The sequence below is a fragment of the Tyto alba genome, unplaced genomic scaffold, assembly GCF_018691265.1.
Source record: "Tyto alba isolate M040663 unplaced genomic scaffold, T.alba_DEE_v4.0 Super-Scaffold_8, whole genome shotgun sequence".
NCBI classification, from domain to species: Eukaryota; Metazoa; Chordata; class Aves; order Strigiformes; family Tytonidae; genus Tyto; species Tyto alba.
The window spans coordinates 8,467,134-8,485,759 of NW_024881329.1; the positions used below are offsets into that span (position 1 = coordinate 8,467,134).

General features: G+C 40.1%; 1 protein-coding gene across 3 annotated transcripts in view; it reads right to left on the minus strand.

Moving 5' to 3' along the window:
• The window catches only part of SCUBE2 (signal peptide, CUB domain and EGF like domain containing 2), a 46,337-nt gene that overhangs the window by 12,583 nt on the left and 15,128 nt on the right, over positions 1 to 18,626 (minus strand). Inside the window, exons 8-17 of one of the 3 annotated variants that reach the window (XM_033006939.2) lie at positions 18,536 to 18,625; positions 16,780 to 16,896; positions 15,651 to 15,773; positions 13,687 to 13,803; positions 11,131 to 11,253; positions 10,521 to 10,637; positions 9,822 to 9,971; positions 9,014 to 9,118; positions 7,620 to 7,775; positions 7,058 to 7,261 (exon numbers count right to left, since the gene is read on the minus strand). In XM_033006939.2, the coding sequence (XP_032862830.2) occupies positions 7,058 to 7,261; positions 7,620 to 7,775; positions 9,014 to 9,118; positions 9,822 to 9,971; positions 10,521 to 10,637; positions 11,131 to 11,253; positions 13,687 to 13,803; positions 15,651 to 15,773; positions 16,780 to 16,896; positions 18,536 to 18,625 (1,302 nt within the window). The remainder of the gene's footprint in view (positions 1 to 7,057; positions 7,262 to 7,619; positions 7,776 to 9,013; positions 9,119 to 9,821; positions 9,972 to 10,520; positions 10,638 to 11,130; positions 11,254 to 13,686; positions 13,804 to 15,650; positions 15,774 to 16,779; positions 16,897 to 18,535; position 18,626) is intronic. The other 2 variants (XM_009965125.3, XM_033006940.2) reach the window with 2 other exon arrangements.

Genomic DNA, 18,626 nt, shown 5'->3' on the forward strand with positions numbered 1-18,626 from the left:
TGCCTTAAAACTGCATATTGTAAAACTGTTGATCTCCCTGTGCAATAAAACTGAGTTAACCTAAATCTCCCAGGATTATTTTGCAAAGTGCCTAGTTTTTGAAAATTTGCATTGCAGAAGTAAACTTAAAAAGATTTCCTCAGGCATCACTGAGATGCTCAACATGAGGCATTCTTAGATGCATTTCATGACTGAATTCTGAGAGCAAGAGGAAGGAGGGGCAGAAGCATCAGATAGTCTGTTTCTGTGCCCTACCTCCATATTGAGAGCTGTGAGCTCCAGCTACTTTTTGGTTTCCAGGACTCTGAGGACTGGGGCAAGAGTCACAAGTTATTTATCTTTCCTCATTCTGTTAAGTTTTATTAGGGAATAAAACACAACTTTCTCATTCCCCATTTTAGTACATTCCCACACTTCAGTTAACTAGCAACAAGAAAACAATACCAGGTCACTAACATTTAGTGTCTGTGGGTTCAAAGCCAAATTAGGTGGTCAGCAGCTAGGCTGCCAGGATAATGTGCAACATGATACAAAGACTATGTTTACACAAGTATTAATGCTGATCAACTGTCAGGACTTCTGCAATTTGGCAGTTTCCGTGTACTGAAATAAGACCTTTTGTTTCAACTTTGCTCAGTGTTAATCTCAGGTCCATTAGGCTGCACTGGAGCTACACGCCAACTGCTTCAGGCCCTGTTTCCCTCCTGTCTTCCACTGGCACTGGCTGTCCCAGGGATGCACTGTGGCAGGTCAGCAGGCTGGTTGGCTATGCCTGAGACAGTGCCTGCAGAGACACAGAGGGCTGACACAGCAAAAGGCAGGAACTGTGCAAAATCAACCTGGGAAAAAAGAAAACTTTTCCGTTCGATCTGAACCAATCAATTCAAGTATTTAATTTAGATTTTCCTGAAAGGTGGCGACAACAGAAAGAAAATTGTAAAAAGAAGTCCAGCTAACTACCACCGCTGTAATAGGGTGTGTAAAACCAGCTGAAAAAAAAAGCTGTGTACAGTGCAGTGGTTACAATTGTGAACTAGCTTGGAGAGAGAAAAGGATCAAGCGGAAGGACAGAAGAGAAGCTGACCCAGCATGGACAGAAAGCCATTTAATTACTACCCAGATCTTTCAGTATGAACTACTGCTTAAAAACAAGCATATCTGGACAAGAGCATCTTGCTGGAGACAAACCAGGCTGACAGAAGACTCCATCTGGAGGAGCAGTGGGCTTGTTCTGTGTGCCCATGGGGTGTGGGTTCACAGAACACCACCGCCCTAGCTGGCCACTCTGCTCAGAAATCACTGCACATTGTTATCAGAGTCCCAGCATGTGCAGTGGCCTTCCAAGACAGAGCAGGCGAGGGGAGCACTGGTTGCTTTTACAGAGGAGGTCACTGGTTTATGAAGCAGCATATGTGGTATGCCCCCTGGAACTGGGGAGAGTAGCCCTACATAGATAGGCCTATGAGGGCACTGCACATGTATCCATATCTGATGTTACTTTGTGCAATAATGAGCCTTATTCTCAAAGGTGTAAAGCACCGCTCAATTTGAAATCAATTAGACTTGAAACAAGCAAGCAACTCTGGATTAAGTTTATAAAGTATGTAAAATACTGAGACTGGGGAAATTAAGTTTTAAATATTGCTCTGCCTAGAAAAATGCATAACCCTGTCTTTCTCCCACTATGACTTCTGAGACACACCAAACACTTCAAGCCTTAATAGATCCTATGTGCATATGAGAAAAGAGGTTAACACATCCAGATACAGATTTAGCAACTTACAGTCTAATGAATACTCATTATTCAATGCAAATATTAAAACTACTCCAAGTGACGCTCTAGGTTTAATGCTTCAAGTTAAATATATCAGTTTCTTTACATGCCTACATCAAACCAAGCTTTTCGAAGCGGTACAAGCATCCAGAAAATTTGACCCGCAAACACATTCCCTGTAAACTGCTCCCAGCTCCACCCCATCTTCCACCTAGAAATGTTCTAAAACACAGGCCACTCATCTAATCCACTGGAGCACAGACCAGAGGTAATGAGGAAAGCCTGTTTAGAAGCTCACAGCACTCACCAGGGCCCAATTTAGCCTAACAGACAGACTTGGTGTTAGGTTCAATTATAGTAACATTAATTATAGAGACATTACATCAACACAGAAATCATCCCATGGAAATCCATAGGACTGGGCATGAAATTAGGATGACACAAATGAACCCTCTCTAAAAAAAAAAAAAAACAACAAACTAAAAAACAATAATAACAAAAAGCAGCCCTAAGAGTTCAAACTTTTCCTGCCATTTGTTTAAATTAAAGCAAAAAAGCTTATGAGCTTCATTTCACAAAACTAGAAACTGCATGGTCCCACCTGACACATGGAAAATACCCAGTCGAAACAAGATCTGAAGATTTGCAAATAATGACATTAAATCAGAATTCCACTGGCTGGCTTTGCTCTTTTTTCAGAAGCCTGATTGTTTTTCTCCAAATGAACAAAAGAACCAATTGCCTCTAGTAGACTTCGTTTCTGCAGCCACTGTCTTTGTTTATCTTCAATACCCACTAAAAACCTGGTCTTGAGTGTCATGCAGCTGTTTTAAAGGAAAAAAAAAATGTGAAAGCTTTTCTGATGCAAAAACAAGAAGAAAGCTGGGGGGGGGGGAGCAGGGGTTGGAAAGAGGGGCCCACAGGGAACCAGGATTAACAGTTACAAAGACATTTAAAGGCTCTTCCCTTCTTTTCAACACTTCAGTCTTTGAGCCTTTGCTCCTATAGACAAATGCTGTAGTATTTCAGTGACTGAGAAGGTGAACCCCATAAAGGAGGTCATGATCTACCAATTCACTATTTTCTTAAGAATGATGCCTTGACTTTATAAGGAAAGTCACAAACAACTGATGCAAATTGATTCTGAAGCGGCATCCTTTAAGTTATTGTGTTTTAGCATTTCACACATTTAGGTCACATGAGATGGTTATGCATCCTAAGGATTTGTGTCTTAAATCTATGATTGTCAGAGCAAGCAGGTTAGCAGAAAAATAGCACCCTTTCTCCCATTTGATAATCCATTTCTTCTTGTCAGATTTTTTATAAAATTGTAAAAAACCCTGCAACGTACAGTTCTTTTATGTAACACAACTATTCACTGTAACAAATGCAAAGGCAGGTAGCACTTTGATTTTCTCTTTAAATATCCCTCTCATTGTTTTATAATGCCAGAATCATACCACATCTAAACTTTGACATGTGGTTCATCATTTTGTATGAAAAGTTAATATTTTATTTGCATCCTTGAAATTAAGGGGACAAAACTGCTTAATGCTAAGCAATTAAATGCATTAACACCTCCCACTCAAGATAAAGCTGTGCAGCATTTACATCAGAGCAGTGTCTATACCAGCACTACTCATGCTTGCCATTCTCTGAAGTGGCAGCTCTTGGGATGAATTCACTTGCGACTACCGTGCAGCAAGGGCATGCTCACGTGTCCTTTTACACACCAACTTCAGGCAATGGTACTTTTCATTGCTTCCTTCCATCTCTTAAAGTATTCATCTATCCAACACAAAAAATACCAAATGGAACAGGCAAGGTGTCCTTTCAACTCCATGGGGTGCGATCAAGGTATGACAGAGTTTTAAGCAATGGAAAAGCAGCTAAAATTCTTGTTGTTTCTCTCTCAGTGAAAACTACCTGAGGGCAAAAGGGTCCCAATATATAACAACTTCTCTTTCAAAATGAAGGTTTCTGGTAAATCAGTTTCTGATAAGAAATTGCTAGTATTTAAACAGTTGGTCTTTGATTGTTAAATCTGTCCAAAGTCTAGCTCATACTGGAAAATGAATATTTGTAGCCAGGTTAGTGAATGAAACTGCATTTTCCCCAAGACAGATCTCCTCCTCTTGAACAAGCATGTAGTATTTACAGCATCTTCAGATGGTTCATCCAGTCTGGAAGCACTGTCATTCAAACATGCATGGGTTTTACCGTAAGATTTAATTCAGTGTGGAAAGATCACACTCCTGCTATGAGAATGCAGTGCTCTGGGAAGGTTGATGAAGGTTCCATTTTGCCTTATGCATTTCCTGTAATATACATTAGTAGAGTAGGTCTCTGCTTGTTGCTCATTGGAAACCATTCACAGGATTTCATGGTATTAATCAATGTGAGCCAATGCTAAATATGCTTACTCATTGATACAGAGCTCACACATAACAAGGTAGACAAATGCAACACTTGAACCTCTAAAGCATCAAAAAATCCCAAACAGAACTGTATGTTAAACAGCAAACTGGAAGTAAGATACACTACTGCTCAGAATCAGCAGTGAATTCCCTTTTACCATCAACAGATCTTTGAAGAACAACAGACATACACATGCAACCATTCATCACATTGAGAATGATGCAATACCTTTGAAATCACATCTAATCTGCTCCCAGTGCCCTTCTGGAACTTTTATTCTGTGCTGTGCCCCACTGCGGACAGTAAGAGTTAAGACAGGAAAATCAGGAAAAATACTACCTCACTATAAGCATGAAACCAAGTGAAGTTTAGCTTACTGACACAGCTGCAGGCCAGTTACCTAAGACAAAAGCTGTCAGAGCAGGAGTTGGACTTTCCCTCTTATACTGCTCAGATACAACTGTTTCAGACAGTGCTGTGCCAGAAGTAGTCTATCACAGGAATAGGACCAGTACAAGACTATCAATAAAACTATATTTAACATAGCCGTAACTCCAAGTATTTTGTTTTAAAAAATGCATCTGAAAACAATTAACTGAAACCTGCACTTCATTCACTATCTGTATCACAGAAGGCTTGTAAGTCCCCGGACTTACTTTTTTCCCCTCACTGTTTCCTGCTCCTCTGGGTCAGACTGAGCAAAATCCCTTTGTCAAAGTTCTCTTCCTGTCCAGAGACGACACCCACCACCTGCACTGAATCCATCTGCTGACCTGGTATCTCTTGCTATGGAGTCACTTTCTCCCCAGAATCATTAGCATGTCTAGATAAGCAGGGCCCCAATCCTGTCCAGAAGTTCTCAACAGCTCCGCAACAAAAAAACGTGACTCTCCCACGCACATTCCTGAGCTAGATTCTTCCTCCTCTTCCACACTGCTCCCACTCCATTCTCTTCTTCCCAGTCTCTTTCTTAGCTCCTCCTGACTGGCAGTCAAAGCAGCAGCCTCCCAGTGCCGCCTTTACCATACACACTGGGACAATCAGCTGCTTCTAAGGAAATGAGGCGTATGTAACAACACTGCCTCTGTGTGTACTTTTGTGTCCCCTCAGCAACTAGTGAAATTTCTGCTCGCCTTCCAGCAATATGACAAAGGATGCAGAGAGGTTTCAAAGATACAAAGTTTCTGTATGTTTAATATAAATAAACGGGGAACATGCAAGTGGAGGAGAGAGACCTGCATCCATGCAAATAAGGCTTTGGTGCAAATTCCATCTTGTGTTTGATCACCGCAAATCTACACAAGGATATGGTCTGAATACTTCAGCTAAAGAAAGGAAGATTAATTTAGTGATTGCACCTCTTTAGGCACAAGAAACTCAAACTGTAAGGCGTGAGATCCACAGGCAATCATATCTTACTGATTCCATTGCTCACAGCAGCACCTGTTAGGATGTCCAGAGCAAACTGTGGCACCAATTCAGTGACAGAAGAGGCCTGACTTTTACAAGTTGCTCTTCAAAACATTTGTCTTTATATGCTCAGTGTCTCTGTTTTAACCACGAACAAGCTATTTGTGTTCACCATACCAAGGAGTTTTCCAGGCATTCTCCAAAACCCCCCTTTCTCTCTGAACTAGCACAGAAATACCATATAAGCTTCTCATTTGTGATGAGAAATTAAACTGGTTTTGCAGCTAAAAAAAATGTCTATTTGTTTTTCCAACTTCTAATTGTAACTCACATTGCCTTCTCTACCTGCACTATTTTTATCTTACTCATTGCCAATTTGTTCAGATGAAATCACAAATGTCTTGAAAGCCATAATGTGCTCTGTACAATGGACTGGAACAGTTTTTCAAAGCATTCCTCCAGTGTCCATAATACAACAGCCTGAAAACATCCATGTAAACTCATCTTGGTGAACTTTCCGAAGTCTTTCAGACTTATTACAATGTTACCAAAAAGAAAAGAAAAAACTTACAGCTTTTTCCAACAGAATTCCTGAGTAATTTCCTAATCTGCTTGTTTGCACAGATGTTTTAACACCAATTCCTTTTTCTATTCTACAAATCCAAGTTTTTCCAGAGTTAGCAAAACATTATTGGAAAACCTATTCTGAGGGTGACTCTGGGTTGTTGCTGGAAGATGCACTAATTCAATCTGACAAGCAATTTAAAGGCTTGCTGATTCACAAAACCACCTACATGCTGCCTACCCTATGCAGCCTGAATTAGCTGTCATGGTTGTTAGGCCCCTGTTAAGATAACATCTGACCCCTCTCCTTAACTTTTGTGCTTTGGAAGCATTTATTATGGGCTGCATTACAGTGGTGCCCTCCAGTGCCACGATAATTAAGATTTTTCTTAGTACTGGCCTATAAAACCCCTGTTCTCCATTAATTTGTAACTGTCATGAAGATTCTCTGGGACTCAGAGCATAACGAGCAAAGAGAATGTGACTATCAAACTCTGCTCAACGTTTTGTTTGGAACAGGCAAGAGATGAAATGTTAAGTTCAGAAATGCAGTGTTACACTGGGTATTAAATGTAGTATTAAAAAGAACACTGGTGATGTCAAGGCCATTAGTGCCTGATATTACTCCCATGTTTTCTGCCTTTAAGCTTACTGTAGGCTGTGCATCACCTATAACAAAGTGCAATGCACTGAGTCCCTTTTCTACTCTGTAACACAGCAATTGCCAACAATAAATACATAAAGGGGCACATCTCAGTAGCACAAACAGTAACCCCTACTTCTTCACACACAGCCCTGGACAAGCATCCCATGATCCCCCCCAAGCTCACCAGAGCTGAGCAAAACAGTAAAACAGAGATGATGGTTTGTTCCTAATTTACATTTACTTACCACATCTATTACCCACATGTATCTGTCCTACACCACAAGACTGCTGCGGCTCTGACAGCTTGAGAGACTTTCTGGCCACTTCGTGGTCCATGCCAGAGACACGAATGCGGAACTGGTCCCTGCTGACTGTCTTCCGTAAGGTTCGAATGGTTTTACGGAATCTCTTTTCAGTCTTTTTCCGAGCACAGCGCACATCACATGTGTCTGAAAAGTATCAAGCATGGAAGCTGATATAAGTGACCACGCACAAAAATCCACCAAATTCAAAAGACCAACCAATGCAAATCACTGAGAAAGCAACTTCTGTGAACAAGTCTGCAATCCTTAAGGACAACACCACCAGGCTAGAAGAAAATTAATCAGATCACAAGACTTCAATCTATGGGTAGCTCTTTGATCTTTGAAACCATCCCTCACTATTTTTGAAGCAGTACAATTTATTTTCAAAACAGGAGATACTTTTTATTATCATTTTGCATATAGATAGAAGTGAAAAATACAGAAATTAAGGAGCAATCGGCAAGAAGCTTCAAACCGCACCTTGGATTATTTTCCAACCAACCTGTCACCTCCTTTTGGCTTGTTTCAAGCTCAAAGTCCGCAGTGATAAAAATCTCTCTAGTCGTTGTCAGTCTACTGAGGGCTCCATGAACTTTCTTGCCAGAGCTGCATGTTAGGTTTACATAGTGGAAGCTCTCCATTACTGAATTATGTCTCTCTGTATGAACAAAATTAAAGGAAGCAAAAGCTTGGCCAGCTATGTTATTGAACATTCACTAGAGCTCAGCTCATATGTTGTCAGGAAGAATTAAAGGGGAGTAAATGATCAACTCCACATGCCAGTAAATAAACCATCTGGCCAGTTTCTCAACTGGTACACCCTCACATAGAATCATGACTCCAGGGCACCTACAGATGTACTGTCAAGGCTGAGACTCTGGCACTGCAGCGGGTCTGGGGCAAGATCCACTGCTCAGATGAGAGCTGGGCTGCAGTGCTCAGCCCGCTTCCCCTGGATTTTGCTAGCAGGTTCTAATGAATTGCCTTTGCTTTATGCAAGGCATGTTAAAACCACGACACTGCCTACATCAGGAAGGAGACTCGAGGGAAAAAATTTTGCACTCATATGAAGCATGTGAAGAACATGTTAGCTTATACCGGTGTTTAAATTAAGTAGTGTCTATGTACACAGGACATTCAGACACCATTTTCAAGGTTTCAATGAGGAAATAAGATTAGTTAAAGAAAACATCCAGAATAAGCTTTGGTTCTGGAGTATATAACTCTGCATTGAGCATCTAGTGTAGTTTCTCACTGTTACTCTTCTAAGGACAAACAAACTGTCATGCTGATTCATCATACTGTTTAGTGACTTCTTCCCCCAGCTCTTCAGCTCTTTTTTTTTTTTTTTTTTGAAATGTACTCCTCCTCATTTTCTGCTGACTTTGTAAATTCCCAGGCTATATTTTCTGCCTTGGAACAGATGGAAGAGCTGACTTCACTGTGTCCATCTGGGGCTGCTGAAGCATAAAAGGAAGACAAGAGAAGAGGAATAACTCTTTGGGTCAGCATAAAAGACCAGGAGATGCTTCACTAAGGCATCAGACAGTAAGGAGCAGGTGACAAAGGAAAGAACAGAAAGAAGGGAGAGAGAACAGAAAGGAAAGGAAGAAATCAAAAGAATGGTTGATTTTACTGAGAATTTATTAGCATTAGTACAAACAAAAAAAAGGAGAAGGGCTTTCCTAGCAAGACTAAGGTTATCACAGGGAAGTCCTGCGATCTGAAATAACTATTGCAAGAATCATGGCTGGGAAGGAGTGCGATTCATGTGTCAGGGAAGAGGAGAAAGTTTGCAGTCCTCTATTCTTTGCTAGGGGTGTACGTCATATCTGGAAAGCACTTAACCCCCGAGATGTGGCTCTAACCTGCTTACCTGCATTTTTATATTCATACCTGGTATCATCTCTTCCAGACCTTCTTGAAACATCTCAGTCTTTTTCAAACTACATTTTCCTTCATTTAATTTAAAGGTTACGCTTATCTTGATGGCTGAAGTATCTTCAGGAAGAAACAATGACAGATTATTTTAAAAAAGGAATAGAAAATTTCGATAACCCTAATGCCACATCATACTGATGACATCAAAAATATGCTGTTATAAAGTGAAAAAACAGTCATCACAGAAAACTTATTGACACCAGCTTCCTCTTGCTGTGAAGCTGGTTCACAACTGGAATTGAATCAAAGTGTGATAGTTTTTTAGTCAAATTAAAAAAAAAAAAAAAATCAAGTCCAGATCTGCTATTGGGTAAATCAAATGAAGGTTAGCTGAAATAAAGGAGATACCCCAAACAAATGCAGAAAGTAGTTTATGTCTGAATAAAATAGCACCTCTTAGCAGTTTAGCTTTAAATGCTTTCTCAAGTTTACTGCCCAACAGCTCTACCTAAACATATTGTATGTTGCCAACACTGTCCAGTTTGGATGTCTAAAAAGACGCGTAACACTCCTGGCCTAGCTGTTTATTTCACTGCTGATTTTTTTCTCTTTCCTTATTTTTAAGTCTTAGTTTGAGTGTTGCTGATGAAGCAGTACAAGGGGAATTTCCTGCTGTAATCATGAACTGCAATCATGAAAAGGAAGAAAAAAAGAGGGAGTATAAGGGAGAGGAAAAATAGAAAGTCAACAGAAACACCCTTATTTCACAGTTATCTATTAAAAGAAATCGGTCAAATCATACAACAGTAAGTCTAGTGATTACCCTGCCAGCTGGATGCATTTGTATTTTGCTGCTTTTTCTTAAGCTGAGATGACTTGCCACAGGTGAGGGTGTAGGCATCTTGTGTTCCTAACAGACAGACCATACAGACAGACAGTAAAGACACAGGCACTGTGCACAGACTGAAGACTCCTGTAGTATAAAAGACATTTTTAATTTGTTGATCATCATCATCACCTTTGTCAACAATGTTGTTCATAAAATACTCCATCTAGGAGCCTGTGTCTTCCTCAGCAATTGAAAGGTTTCAGGAAGAAAATCAGCATCTGTCCCATAAGCACTGGCAGAGTCTGCATGCTGGGTCCTGTGGGGCGGAGGGGCTGTGCGGGCAAAATCTCAGACCCCACGCAGGGATGGAATGCCTTCACCCTATTCAGCAGCAGCTCTCAGGGCCAATTAAGGAATGGCCCAGGGAGCACGGAGAATTCTGCCCTGTCCTCCCCAGCTTGAAAAAGACAGTTGTCATGAGAAGGGAATCTGAGGGTAGAGCGGTTATAAAAGACAAGGAAAGGGGGGCTTTCCTGGGACACTGGCAGGGATATAGCCCTTTATTATCTATAGTGAAAGAGGAAAGGTCCCTGTTGATTGTCTACTACTTGGGGCTTCCACGAGAGTTAGGAGGTTTGCTACTCTTACACCCTCTACAGAATTGTATGCTTGTTTTTATTGTTTGTGACTTACCAGAAAATACCTGGACATCCGAAGAGCAGCTTAAGAAGCATCTATCACTCCCACCGCTCTTAATGCAGTGCAGCAATACCTTGGGTGACACACTACCAGGCAAGGGACCCTTTGTCTCTAAATAGGATTAAACAAATACTCACAGAAGTAAAATATCTACATACACCCTACTAATGAATTGGCATGCAGCTGCTTTTGTAGCTGGTACCTGAGAGCACTCATGCAGTTAATATGCTGTTTAGACAGAAAATCAAAGCAAAATAAAATCACTGGAAGATCACACCACATACATAATTTCCTTTTAAGCAAAGCTATCATCAGTAAACCTTCTCATGCAGAGAAACAAAAGGAAATAAAAGAATGAGCTAGATAAAAGCACAGGAAAGAAAGCATCAAAATCCCTCAAAGTATCTCCTGTTTTTCTGGGGGGATTGCTTATTTTTACCAGTTTCAACATCAGTACCATCATGCCTCACTAAAAAGTGAAGTGGAATACCAGGAACAATGACTCATACCGCTTAACTGGACAGATCAAGATTTTCAGATTTGACTATAACCACATGGCCATCAGACACATCAGGAGCAGAAATGTATTTACTAGGTACCTTACCAACACAATCCTTTTTATTCCAGTGTAATTTGTAGTTAGAGTGACACAGGCATTCATAGTCTCCCAGCGTGTTCACACACAGCTGTTGACAACCACCATTGTTGACACTACACTCATTAATATCTACAGAGGAAAAGTAAAAATACATTTAAAAAGTCACTATTGCCAAAGTTCCATACTCTAACTCCACTAGGTAAACATGTATGCAAATACTACTTAGTAGGGTTTGGAAAAGACTTCAGGAATGCTATCTGGACCACCCACCTTGAAATAATTTTGTTTTCGTGGAAATCCATTGATAAATATCAAAATGGATCAAATGTTGTCAGAGAGGAGATGTTAGGTATGTCCTTAAACCACATAATTAAAAGAATATCCAGCCTCAGCAATATGGTAGCAAATTAACTCAAAGAAAATGAGACTAAATTGAGTCTGCATTACACTGTGTTTGGATAATTAATATTTCTAATTTGGAATAAAGACAGATAACATGGACAGGATTCATAATGATCAATCCTCCAAAGTTCTCAGATAGATACAGCTGCTGTGGAACACTATTTGACTCCATGTGGGCAAATAACACCACTGTATCACCATCGTCCCTTTTGGCAAATTATCCAATTTTTGGGCCATGCCCTGCCCAATAAATGGCAACAGAAGGAGAAACCACTGACAACACAACATACTGCCTTTGGTGCAAACTTGCATGCTGATGCAGAATATACCATTCACCAGTGTATCCCAGAGGTCAAGACTGGGGCCAATACTATTTATCCTCTTCATTAAACCTGGGTGATGGGACAAGAGTTCACCCTCAGCAAGTTTGCAGATGATACAAAACTGGGAGGAGTGGCTGATACACCAGATGGTTGTGCCACTATTCAAAGGAACCTTTACTGGCTGGAGAAATGGGCCGACAGGAATCTCATGAATTTCAACAAAGAGAAATGCAAAGTTTTATGTCTCTGCTTCTCAGATCCACCCTGATGACTGCTTCATTTGTCTCCAGTAGCTTTACGGCAATTATACATACACCTACAAAGCTGCCATCAAGAAATCTCTTGCAAGTCCCAGAAAGTTTGTGCAACTGAAGGTACTCACTTGTACGTACACTTTTCTCAATGGAAATATCAAGTTCTTGTCCCTGCTTTCCCCGACCATTTGTTCCCCCCTCTAGACAGGTAACAATTTGGTACAAAACAGTGTGAAACAGATTATAAAACTGGGCTGATTTTAGGGGAAAAACATACTACTAAGAGAACTGAGTCAGCAAGGGTAGGAATGAGCAGCAGAGGAATAATGGGGAAAGAAGGGAACACCTTAAATTGGTACTACTGCCTGAGATACCACAAAATCGTCCCAAATCTTTTGTTAGGATGCTGCATGCAATGGCAACCTATTATCGCCAGCACTTACTGACTTCTTCCACATAAGTCAGAAGGTGTATACTCAGTATCCCTACCAGCTTTGACACAGCCTGTGATTGCCAGTAAATGAAGGACTTATTACGGTACAAGGATTAACATCTTCTGCAGAGGAGTACGATATGAAGAGGCCAATTAGCAGCCAACAGAAAAACTAAAGTTCCTTTTCCTCATTGGTGGCCAAAATAAATTAAATTAATACAGAGGATTTAATGAGAACAGACTTCTTTTAGCAAGTAGGACACATGAATAGCGTTACTCCTCATCCAAACAGGTTTCCCTGTTCATCAGGATAAAACGCAGTGATGTTGTAGCCCTGTAATCTTCTTTGTAGACTTTCTAGAGGCAGAGATTAGAACAGATCAGGCACACAGAGATCTCTGAATTGTTATCTCCAAGTTCAAGTGTGCTCATTCTGCCTCAGAAATAAATAGGTCTTACTCAAAATTTAGTAAGGAAATGGAGTCAGTAAGGTCTTGCCTATAGCTTATATAAAACAGGTTTAATTCCATTTAGTGTCCAGTTATTCATGCTTCCTGATGTTAATTCTGGGAATTTGTCACAGAAATATTCACACTTGACACACACTGAGGTTCTGTGAACAACTTTCTCACTTTCCTTGAATTTTTCTTGTAGGAAAAACATAAAAGAGTATTAATCTTGGCCAATGTAAATCAGTAGTAATACATTAGCTAAATTGCAATCTATATCACATGAGGATCTGACACATGCACAAGGGCAACCAGCAAAACCTTAATTTCCTAGGTCATACAGAGCTTCCTGTTCTTTTAAGTCCCATTTCACTGACTTTTCACTGAAGTCAATGAGACTTCTGCATGTTAAAGTTCTATCACATTATAGCTTTCATATCCAGGTGCAAAACATATCAGTTTGTTCTAACAGTCACAAGTGCTTTCTGGATGCAGGGTGGGAAGGGAAAATCACTTGAACAAAGACAGAAATGAGCAGGATTAGTTTCAGCTTTTGCTGTCTCTCCTTATCACGGCCAAGAGTAAAATTTACTCTGTAAGCTTACTGCATATACATAGGCTTGTGTCTTGCACAGACACTAATCAGACCTGTGGCAACAGCACTCTATCATCATGGCCTGTAGCGTCCTTTTATAACTCACCTCCACAATGTGTGAAGCCATAGAGAGCATATCCTTTGTTGCAAGTACACTCAAAGGTGCCTGGATGATTGATGCATGTGTGGTCGCATGTCCGTTCAAATGAGCATTCATCAACGTCTGCAAGTTTTAAAGGGATACATCAATATCTTTCAGCCTGACAAGGGCTGAGCTAACAAGGTTGGAAACAGAGATGTGCAGATTTATGTAAACTAAGCAAATTCTTTTAAAGCAAATAACGTAACATAATGAAATGACAACTTTTAAAAGAACAATTAGTTTGCCAAACAAGCTCTTCCTTGGCAAACACAAAAACTGCTGCAACATTTTAACAATTATGTTTGAAATAAATTATTTCTCTTCTATAGGAGAAAAAAAAATATGCTGACAGAACTCCTATTTCATTAAGAAAACTCTACATAAGTTCTGCAGAGAGAGATTTACAAAATAACATATTGCCTTTGTTTTTTTTCCCGTAAATGAAAGCAAAGGCCACATTTTTAACTCTATATGAATACGCAGTGCCTGATTTAAGTCTGCCGAAAATCACCATGTTCTCTGAGATACACCAGAAGACAGATGACTGAAATAATTTGATTAATTTTTCCACAGATCCATTATACTGTATATTTAGACTTCAATGTCTGTCTCTAAAAGCTGCTGAGATACCTGTTTTTTCCAATGTAACTTTTCCTTGACATTACAATCACTTTGCACACATCTTCTTTGTAAAGCAGTTAGTATAATAGCCTAATCATGATCTCAGTGAGTTGAATGGTAAAAAGGTAAGATTCCCATCACTTTCTGAGGTCTTGAATATTTATTATACCATCAAAAGCACCTGCAACTTCTGTGCAAATACATTATGCATGCCATGTAAGAATGTTGCAAGATACAAAAAGTTCACATCAGCATCACTGACGTATTACATCATTCTTTTTTCTTGGGCTTTGGCATGCTTCAAGATACCACTTCTGAAACAGTCTAGGGAGAGCAACAGAAGTGACAGGGACAAAAAAAAAGGGAGGTGCAAGTCTTTAAAATACGTTCATAAACAGATTCCATTAAGAAAAATCACAAGCTATCTTGAAAATCTTATGGTTTTACAGTAAGTTTGTACCATATAAATAGTTGTCCTTCTCTGTCTGGTTTAAAAAGGATAAGAATGCACCAAAAAACGGGTGAAAATTATTTTCTGTTGGCCTGTTCAGCTTTCTGAAATTCATCATTAATGTCTGATGGCTGTTGAGGAAATTGAATCATTCACCTTCCTATTTGGCTGATAGGCCTTACATTGTTTCATTGTAGCTTTTCGAAAACCACAGACCATTTTGATATTTGCATTTTAATGTATTTAAGCAGCTTAAATAGGATTGCTAACTCTATATGTACAAACCACTAAACAGAAAAGCAAATATGCTTTGTTAGTCACACAGGAGAAATCCATGTCCTCTTAAAAATCGAATGCTCTGTGATGTTTTAGGGAATAGTGATTCCAGCCTGTCTACAGGACTACAATGTCATAGATCACGTTATATATTCTTTTCTTTAAATAATGAACTCATGGCATCTAAACATCCCATTAAGAAAAAATAATTTCACTGCAATGGTGAACTAGTCACTAAGACAGAAAGAGATATTGTCTGTTTTTCCTGTAAATTATTTTAAGATCATTAATAGAACAGGGGGGAAGAATTATCCTCATAAACCTTTTTAATAACATGCTATCTCTGTCGCTTCCAGATAATAGTTCACTGTGTCATTAAACATACCTCCTACAATAGTATCAAGCCAACTGTATTAACTCAACAGCTGTTTCAGAAAGGAAAAAAAAAAAACAAAACAAACAAAAAACACCAACACAAAACTGAAGCATGGAAATTATTCTGGAGTCCATTATCACTTCATCATTGTAGTAGATGTCCAAGCCACGCTGATTTGTTCTACTGCCTCTCCAGTGCACATACCTTGACAAGACTTCTCATCTGTTAATAATTTAAACCCTTTTCTGCAGCTGCAATCAAAACTGCCAACACTGTTTTTACAGAAATGATCACAGCCTCCATTGTTGGACTGGCATTCATCAATATCTGTAACAAAAGAAGTGCTTCAGCAAATAAACACAGTACATTCAACATACTTTCACTGCCAGAACCAGAAAACAGTCACGTCCAATTGGTCAGAGAAGCCCAGAAAAATCTAGCAAGACTACTACAAGTTTTAAGGAAGATCAGATCCAGCTCTTAAGAATGATCTGGCCCATTCAGCTCCATGACAGTATTATTTGCTTTCATTTAACATATTTAACAGTTACTTCTGTGTACGTGTATTCACAGAAGACCATTTCCCTAAGTTCTGTTTGGAAACACTTTGACTTAAATGTTCTCTAACAGGTTTTAGCTTTTTAAACATTCTCTCAGTTTCCTCTTCCTAAGCCCTGCAGAAATCTCAGACAAAAAAGACTTCCTGAGCTACCCTGTCCTTTTCGTGCCAATATTAGAACAAGCTCTTTCTTTAATACTAATTGACTCAGGCATGGGGATTCCATCATTTTTGCCCAGCAGAACAATCTTAACATCTAATTACTGTAAAACGTATTCTAATATAAAACCTAAATGTCCCTTTGCTCCTTTGCAGTAATCTTGTTAGAGCTGCTTGGACCAGTATAAGTAATTCTACTCACATATCCCTGTTTGCACATTGATATTTACTTACAAACTGCTTTAATACCCAGCTGACTGTGGGTAAAATAGCAGACTATTGGACTGTATGCCTGTAAGAACCTACACCCCTACCCCTCCCACAGACTACTTTTCCACAGACCTGTATCACATCCTACCAAACATGCGCGGTGGAAAACTGAAGTCATCTTGGCAGGAGGGGTGAAAGTGGTGAGAGGGAGGGCAGAGCAGCAGAGATTCTCTGCACATGATGTATCTGATGAGATGAAAACCATGCACCTACCCCGGCTGCGGTCCTTTCTTAGGTCAGATCACACATACTGGCTTTCCTCTGGACACTGGATTACCTTCATTTGCAGGGGAAAACCTTACAGCAAGGTGTTGGTACACACGTATCCATGAGTATAAAACTCACCTTTACATGTCTTCCCATCAAACTGGAGCGTGAATCCAACAGGACAGCTGCAGTGAACTCCAGTTGATGTATCTTTACAGGTACGATCACAGCCACCATTATTTACTGCACATGTTTCTAGCCAACAAGATAAAGCTGAAGTTTGCTCAGGGTAACAAGTGGTAACAAGAAACATCATGTGATACAAGGCACAGTTCCCAGCACACTGCTATTCAACCACATCTAGTCTAGTATACATGAGTAACTACTAAATACATGTGTGGGCAAAATCCCTGCCACAGCTATGTCCACTTTTTTGAGGAGTATCTACAAACCAAGATATTGTCTCTGGATATGCTCATCCTTAAACACAAATCCCTGCTCCTAGATGATGAATCTGTTCCTGTCAGTCTGTCTCCTTAAGCCTGTACTCAACCCTGGCTGATCCTCTGACACTTCCCATCAGTGCTCAGACACCTGGTTACACTCAGCACTACTAAACCAGTTTTCTTAAATCCCTCCCAACACACCTTCACAAGCTACCTGTGCTCCCAATCATGGTGGATTACACCCACATTGAGCTTTCCTTCAGGCCTGTAATTCAGGTGCCATCTCAACCTAACTTTCCTCTAACTTCCCCCTATGCAAACTACGTCCAAATCTCAACAAACCTTTCTAGCAAACACCCCTAAAAACCAGTTCTTCACATCCAACTAAACAGAATTAACTCACTCTTTGTCATTCATCCTCTTGCAGTCGGCATAGCCACCTCAGTCAAACAACCTTTTCACTGACTGGACAAATGCAATTTTATGCAGCACATATTGATTCAGAGAGCTGCAAAGATCGTTTTCTATGTCTGCTTTTTGAAAATCTCTCTTTCTAGCTCTGTCTCCGAGTTCCCTGCAGCATCAAGCATATGGTACTTATTCTCAGGTTTTGAGACCTTTACTGGTTTACTCCCTCCCAGCTTCTCATCCCACATTCAATACTGGGAGGCTGCGTCCAACCTCCATGTGAAGACAGAGTGCCTCTTCTTTCTTCCTCTTTCTACAGCAATGTAATTTTTTTGAAAATGAGGCTATTAATTTAGATGTCTGAATATGGATTCAGGAACTCAGAGCTAGCCCTATACTTCTGGTAGTTTCTTCCTCAGCTTCCATGCCCCATGCCTTTTCTGTGGCAAATGCCAATAAGCACATTCAATCACCCCGATATCCCGGAGTAAGGGCTCCTGAGAGGTGGGCATCCACTGACCCAGCTGTCCTGAGACCACTGTGATTGTTTCTCATGCCAGTACCTTCCCAGTAGTGACAGACCCTCAGAGGCTGGCACTCTGGGCCAGCTGCAAACACCTCTAGGAAGAATAAGATGGTCTTGTATCCTAACATGTCCTTCTAGGTGCAATCCACACTGGGCCCAATCCTCTTCCATGCAGAAGTATACCTTCTGTTGAAGAGAAGTAGGTAAAAGACTGCTTCCTTCACAATCACTTGGCTAAAACTGTAGCACAGATGGGATTGTACTGCACTCCCATGATGAATTGGAACCATGGAAACATACACTACTTCAAGGGCAAGTTCCTGACACTTTCTACTGACTGTCACAATGTACAGTTTCTTATCCATTATAGAATAATATTATTTCCTTAAAAGGATGTAGAGCATCTCAGGCAGAATTCAGTTCAGAGCTATGATGGTTGCAATAAAAAAAAAGCAATTCTTCAATCTGAAAGGTTTCAGCAAACAACAAAATTATTTTGGATAAGCACTTTTACCCATAAGCAACCGTCGCTTCACCCTCTTGTCCACATCAGCTCCTGCTGTAGTGTTTCCCTCAGAAATTTCAATAGCAGCCTCTTCCGTCTC